The sequence below is a fragment of the Enoplosus armatus genome, chromosome 6 (assembly GCF_043641665.1).
Source record: "Enoplosus armatus isolate fEnoArm2 chromosome 6, fEnoArm2.hap1, whole genome shotgun sequence".
Taxonomy (NCBI): domain Eukaryota; kingdom Metazoa; phylum Chordata; class Actinopteri; order Centrarchiformes; family Enoplosidae; genus Enoplosus; species Enoplosus armatus.
In genome coordinates, this window is record NC_092185.1 from 1,529,823 (window position 1) to 1,537,402 (window position 7,580).

Below are 7,580 nucleotides of genomic sequence, written 5' to 3' on the forward strand. Positions count from 1 at the left end.
ACGTCCTCCCAGAGGGCGGCTGGAGTCAGCTCTTCTGCCTGCTGAAATGAAAACACAGTGAGCAACAGGCGGGATGGGGAGATATGAATCCCATGATGACGGGTCACAGGCAGAGCATGTGATTCAGGTCGAGAGAGACTGTATGTGGTGTTTAAATGCTGAGAGAAATGCTGTTTTACTCTTCCCTCACTAAACAGAGTTTGAATGTCCAGCAGTGTTTCCCGAGAGGATGTGAGTACAGCGCTGTGTTATGTGGTCTGCTTTACATCCCTTTTTCATATCCAATGCATTGTTTTTGTTTTACTTTGTGTTTCGAGCGCAGTGGGAAGTGAAGTGAGTTTCTGAAGTCTGTTAGTTTTAAACCGAGTGCTCCTGAATTCATTCACCTTGTTTTTGAATATATTTAAAGCTGCTATAATCAGTATTCTATATTAACGGAAGACAAAGGTGATGTCCCCTCAGCTCTACGGAGGGGTGTAGTGTCTTTCAGCTCATTGTTTTGGTTCAGCCGTGTTTTCAGGCACAGCAGGCAGCTCTGACACAGTATAGTATAGAGTGTTTACAGGTGTACCGGCTCAGCACCAGACAGGGTCAGAGAGCAGCTGCTGAACCCAGAGCAGCATGTAGCAGCTGAAGAGACCGTTTATAGATAATCATGGGACACTGAATAGATTTTGTGAAATGATTAACTACATTAAAAGAGTGAAATGAAAATCCGAGTCATCTGAAATCTTTTTGCAGACTGGGCTGGTGCTGCCACACGTTGGACTGCACCTTTAACGGCCGGGATGCGCCGCTCGTCGGGTTTGTTCAATTAGTGTGTAGGTGGAGCGCAGGAGGAAGCCGACCGGAGGCGACGCGGTGTGTTTAGTTTCCTCGGGTCCTGGACGCGGAGAAAACCGAGTGAAGTTACCTTTCAGCTCCGAATCAGTCCCGGAAAGTTAGTCGCTGGCCGCTGATTAAGTCCCATGGTGTTGGAGGAAGATTTCCCGATGATTGAAGTGTCGATCCCCTCGATGGAGCGGGAAGTGAGTGAGTCGGGAAAGTCCAAGAAGGTGAGGAAGCTGTTTGAACTTCTGTCAGTCTCACTTGTTTTCCCTTTGGCTTGGTATTCCTCCTCAGTCCCCCCTCGGTGGTTTTGCTGAGTTGTTGTACCTTCATGTGTTTGTAGTTCGGTCGTGAAGGTGAACTGCGGCGCCAGGTGGGCTGCGGGAAGAGTGGAAGTACGTAGAGGCGCAGCAATCGCCGATCTGTTAAAACGATCAATATAGCAATGGAGTCTGGCATATGAATTTTACTCAAGCAGATGTTACAGTGGTTGGAGAAGTATTCTGAGCATTTACTAAGTACAAGTAACAATACCACGATATATAAGTACTCCTTTAAGAGTAAAAGTCCTGCTTACAAAAAGCAACAACGTGTACTTCAAATATCAAAAGTATTCATAATGCAGAGTGGCCCCTGTCACTGTAGTACTATTATATGAACACATATACAGTGTTTTAATGTTTGTTGAATGTTGAACAATTCAAAACAAACAACACCTAAACTGAAGTTAGTAACTTTAGTAGTAGAGTAAAGAGAGAAATATTTTCCTCTTGTACAAGTACTTCAAAACAGAACTTTCTGTTTGCTCACACACCTTCAGTCCTGCCTTTGAGCAAGAGGACGAAACCATGTACTCAAAGTCTTAACATACGCTGGGAAAGTACTATTTTACATAAGTAACAGTACTGTCTTGTATTCAAAGTCTGATGTAATTAAAAGTACAGAAGTAAAATCAAAAGTAAGAGTATTTGTTTTGCAGACAGACGGGCCCGTGAGTTTTATTGTAATAATAATTTTATGGTATTCTTATTATTGCTTGGTGCAGGTTGGAGCTCTGAAATGTACTGCAGTACAAGTATAATGAGTGAAGTACAAGTAGCTCAACACTGTACTTCAGTACAATACTTGAGCAAATGTATTTAAATACTAATTTGAGGTACTTGTACTTTGCTTAGTATTTTCATTTTAGGCAACTTTGTACTTCTACTCTACTACATCAAATATTGTACTTTTTACTGCACTACTTTTGTCTTCCTGTCCAGTGAAAACCATGTATCTCCAAATTTGGTGATTCTGAATTTGAATTATTCCGATAAACTTCCTTTATGGGTTGAGAAAATGATCCACCTTCTTAAACTAAATAAACTATTAAAAACAAAACCTGCATGGTGACAAAGCTGAAAACAGGGCTGTGGTTGGAGATACGTGGTTCTCACAGGACAGCATATGATGATCTTATAGAATATGATGCATCGCTGCAGATTAAACTACCCAACAGTATATGAAATACTTCAACCTGAAACATCTACAGCAGTAAAATGACACATGAATGCAGCAGAAACATCAGAGAGAACAGAAACACTGACGGGGAACATTTTACTGCAACATGAGTACTTTTACTGTGATACGTTTGATACAGATAATATCCACCTAAAACATACTTAAGTAAAAGTACATACTCTCACAAGATGGAAATAATTATGTTAAGTATTTAAAAACTGCGCCAGTATGTAAGGACTAAAATATACATCATGTCCTAAACAAATACAAACCTCTGTTAATGTGTTACTACAGTGTACTGGTGTGATTCTAAACTGCACATGACTGAAGTAAAAGTAGTCAGACCTCCAGAGGACACTCACACAGTTATGAGTTTGTAATAAATCGTATTCACGCCTGCATTTTAAAACTGTACAAAGTGACACCAGCCTGGGGAATTCTCCATGAAGAGGAGGAGGAGGAGGAGGAGGAGGGGCTGCAGTGTGCCGGACCCACCTCTGTTCGTTTCCATCATCTCAGTCTGAGGAAGATGTTAGACTCATTCAGTTCACGTTACTGATGAAGTGTACGAGGAGGAGGAGGACGTCCTGCAGCTTGTTCTGCACAAACCCTCAAACATTGAGAAATATATCTGATGTTCGGCTGCAGCCGTTCCATTAGTTATTATAAACGTGTATAAAGATGTATATGAATATCTTAATGGTTATATTAATGTTTAAAATGTAGAATCCATGTTGGATGACCACAGCAGAAATCAGAAATAATCATATATAATCATATATGACCCACAGACATGATGAACTGGAGTGTACTGAGCATACCTGCAGTGTGTTTATATGTATTAAATATGTATTAAAGGTGTTCAAAGTTTCAGTGGAGTAACAGCTGATTTCATTCATGTGTTCAGCTGTAATAAACAGACCGTGCTCATCTATTTACACTCATTTCTTGAGAATGAAACGTGCAGCTCTGTGCCGCCTCCTGCTGGAGAACTGATGTTGTCGTATCCTGATGCAAACCTCGAAGTTAGAACACCAAGACATTTTGATTTAAGTCTCCATCTGAAATCCTTCATTTAAAACGTTTAGTTGAAGCTCTCTGTATCAAGGTGTTGTTTTAAATTAATATTACAGTACATGTACATGTACACACTATGAAGTGAAAGACAGTTTTAAACCTTGTTACTCTCTTTCCCTCTGTTTAAAATAAAAGACATTTATTGTTTCATCACCATTTTGAAAAGTTTGACTCGCTTTAAATGTCCAGCCTGACAAACATGAAATCCACTAAATGAATGTCTCCTTCTGTCTTTTGTTTTGCAGCTTTTCAGAGTTGAAGTCTTGTTTAATGGGAGGAAACATTTTGTGCTCAGAAGAAGCAGCGAATTCCAGACTCTCCACAGAAAAGTACGTATGCAGAACTCTCCACAGTGTTTCTGAGTGACCGGTCACCGTATGTAGCGCTGCGTATTATGATATTAGATGTCTTATTCCTTTGTAACATACAATGAAACCGTCTATATAGATTTAAAAACAGGAGGAAGCTTCACTTTGATGATCTCTTGAATTTGTAAGTGTATGTCTACAGCCCAAATGTCTCAAACTAAAACTCACTGTGTGTATTTCCTTCATGCTCTTCCTTCCTGTAAATATACTAGTGGTCAAAAACTCTAATTGTCAGCCATTTTATGTGTCGTGTGCCATCTGTTCATCACAGTTCATTTAAAGGTTCATGTTGTATCTTGTGGCACCTGCAGCTCAGGAAGATCATCCAGACTCCAGACTTCCCGAGCAAAAGGAACCCCCATCTGAGGACCAAACCTCTGGAGCAGAGGAGGCAGGAGCTGGAAGACTACGTCCAGGTAACACATCCAGGTGTCTCTTGATCAATCTCTTGATTTTCAAGGGAGTGATTCTGATGTCTGACCTCAGTAAGCAAGCAACCAAACTTCATTCATATCGAGCTTTTAAGAAGTTAAAAAGTGCTGTACGGAGACAGAGAAGGTCACATATAAAATAAGAGAATAAACCACAAAGTAAAAGTCATCAAATCAAGAAAAGAAGAAGCTCTGATTTGGCTTCTCTGAGGGTTTGTGACTGTTCAAGAGTTGAGGAGCAACAACAGCGAAAGCACCATCACCCTTTAGTTTTCAGCTTTGACCTTTGAACAGTGACCAGTGGTCACAGGTAGATGTGTTGTATGTGAAAAGTAAGTGACAGGGAGACGATGGTGTAATGTGTGATCTGCGGTTAGCTGTCGTTCGAAGCCTCGCTGCAGAGTTGAGCGTGATGTAATAAAAAAAGATGGCTGACTTTGTCTTAAACTTTGGGCTGAAGAAGGATCTGATTTGAAAAAGTTGACGAACCTTTCTGTAGAGCAACTACTAAATATCTGACTGTGGACACGATTAGTTAATCATATTATATTAGAATGAATGTAACTTTAATCATAAACGTGTGATTTTCACTGACGTACATTATGTTGAAAATGACGTTTATGTTTTGCCCCTTGATCAACTATTCATTCATAAACATCATGTTGGACAAAAATACCATTTTACAAGTGAGACTGTCGTCTGTTGACCAGGAGATCATCTATCAGAATGAAGACGTGCCGCAGGTGCTGCTGGACTTCCTCCATGTTAAACACTTTCACACCGGGAACAAGATCAGCAGCATGGAGTAAGTCCTTCAGCCCGGACTCCTCTGACTGCACCCGGAGATGTCGGACATGTTGCTATATTTAGGTCCTCTATTTTTGGATTGGGGGCAATGCAGCAACATAATAAAAGTTCTCACAGTGGTGACCAGCAGCAGCAGCAGCAGCAGCAGCACTGCATCAAACTAATACAGCTCACTTTCAGTGGTGAAGGATCAAATCTTCAGTTCAGTCCAGGCTCCCCTTTGTGTTTGTCTCCACTGTACCTAATTAAATATACACATAAGACACATGTAAGCACTCATTATGAAGAGTATTCTGCTGTAGTAGTACTGCATGTTGCAAACAAAAGGAAGTTTCTGTATCACAGAGAAGTGAATGTAATCTGTCTGCAGAGTTGTAAACACAGTTGTGCTCTAATTTCAGATCACTTGATGAATTGGACAGTCAGGATTACAGGTAAGATCTTTACTAGTATTTCCCGTTTCTCTGTACTCGTGCGGTACAGTACATGTACTGTGTCTACTAGAGGGGATGAAGCTACTGTAGGAGCACTGAGCCATTTTTATGTCAGCTGACACCCCAGCGGCGTCTTGACGTCACGCCCCAAACCGACTCATCCAGGCTACCATACTTGTTGACTTCTTCTGTCAGCTCAGGGCCCTGGATTGACTCTGTTCCCCCCCTAAAGGACGGGCTTGGTCCCGTCTGTGTCAGCACCCAACCCCCCCAGCATGCTTCTGGCCCATTTAAATGTCGCACTAGTGCAGTTCTACTAATGGAGAAATGAGTTTGATAAAGTGATTATTGGTAGACACGTAACTTGATGTTAACACTGACCCACCACATTGTGTTTCCTCAGTTATCAGTCACCACATCAGCGGGTCTTTGGGTTTTTTCAGGATCCTTATGTCTCCAGCTGCACATCAGGTACGAAGGAAGGAGAGAACAAGCTGCTTCTGTCCTGAAACTCTCTGCGACTCTGACAAACAGCTGCTGACTCATGTAGAATGAAAAGCATTAAAAAGCACGACCACCTAGCTGACACAGTATAAAGCCTGATCTCCGTCTTGCAGATCTCCCGGATGTTGTCGTGGACGGGGTTCTCCAGGGTTTTTACCCTCGGGACGTCCGGGTCAGCTTCACCGCCCCCACTCTCACCGAGCCCACCACTTCTACAGAGGCCTGAGGTCACAGTGATTACAGTCAATTACACAGCTTACAGAAACGGCCTGAAAGGGGTCAGCTGGAGGCCCCTTTTGTCTGGTGTCAGCGGCCCCAGTGGGATCTAAACCTGAAACTCAGGCTTTGTTGTTCTGTGACTCCTCCTGTTGTATTGTGCTGTTCCCTCTGAGAATCTCATACACCAAAAGTCATCCTGAAACTTCAGGGTTAAGTAGAAACAGTTTTTAATGAAGGCAAACGTGTCTTTTATTCCTTTTAGGGATACTGTAGCTTAGTTTAATTTTAAAATAAAGGAGCAGTGTGGGAGTGTAGAAAAGAGAGTTTTTTAAAGATATTCTAGTTTGTCACAGCTGAAACAGACACGAGAGAAGTGGGACAAAGTAATATAGAAGTTTCTTATAAACAAATACTTTTATAGAAACAAACACAATCAGCCTGCAGTAGTGCTGCTGCGAAGGCTGTGGTATTTTGAATCAGTTTCTTTGTGTAAACATGTTTTTGTAGTTGGCATATATGTACTTTTGTATCATGTATTTGATTATACAGTGCATCCGGAAAGTATTCACAGCGCTTCACTTTTTCCACATTTTGTTATGTTGCAGCCTTATACCAAAATGGATTAAATTCATCTTTTTCCTCAATTCTACACACAACACCCCATAATGACAACGTGAAAAAAGTTTGAGATTTTTGCAAATTTATTAAAAATAAAAAACCTGAGAAATCACATGTACATAAGTATTCACAGCCTTTGCTCAATACTTTGTTGATGCACCTTTGGCAGCAATTACAGCCTCAAGTCTTTTTGAATATGATGCCACAAGCTTGGCACACCTATCTTTGGGCAGTTTCACCCATTCCTCTTTGCAGCACCTCTCAAGCTCCATCAGGTTGGATGGGAAGCGTCGGTGCACAGCCATTTTCAGATCTCTCCAGAGATGTTCAATCGGATTCAAGTCTGGGCTCTGGCTGGGCCACTCAAGGACATTCACAGAGTTGTCCTGAAGCCACTCCTTTGATATCTTGGCTGTGTGCTTAGGGTTGTTGTCCTGCTGAAAGATAAACCGTCGCCCCAGTCTGAGGTCAAGAGCGCTCTGGAGCAGGTTTTCATCCAGGATGTCTCTGTACTTTGCTGCATTCATCTTTCCCTCTATCCTGACTAGTCTCCCAGTTCCTGCCGCTGAAAAACATCCCCACAGCATGATGCTGCCACCACCATGCTTCACTGTAGGGATGGTATTGGCCTGGTGATGAGCGGTGCCTGGTTTCCTCCAAACGTGACGCCTGGCATTCACACCAAAGAGTTCAATCTTTGTCTCATCAGACCAGAGAATTTTGTTTCTCATGGTCTGAGAGTCCTTCAGGTGCCTTTTGGCAAACTCCAGGCGGGCTGCTATGTGCCTTTTACT

At 42.0% G+C, this 7,580-nt stretch overlaps 1 protein-coding gene across 1 annotated transcript; it reads left to right on the forward strand.

Moving 5' to 3' along the window:
• The first annotated feature begins 853 nt into the window (after nt 1–853).
• snx22 (sorting nexin 22) lies at nt 854–6,708 on the forward strand. Its single transcript, XM_070907915.1, has 7 exons — nt 854–1,055; nt 3,651–3,734; nt 4,085–4,189; nt 4,915–5,009; nt 5,413–5,445; nt 5,849–5,916; nt 6,063–6,708. The coding sequence occupies exons 1-7, from the start codon at nt 969–971 to the stop codon at nt 6,173–6,175; spliced, it is 585 nt and encodes a 194-aa protein (XP_070764016.1). The 5' UTR covers nt 854–968; the 3' UTR covers nt 6,176–6,708.
• The last annotated feature ends 872 nt before the right edge of the window (nt 6,709–7,580 follow it).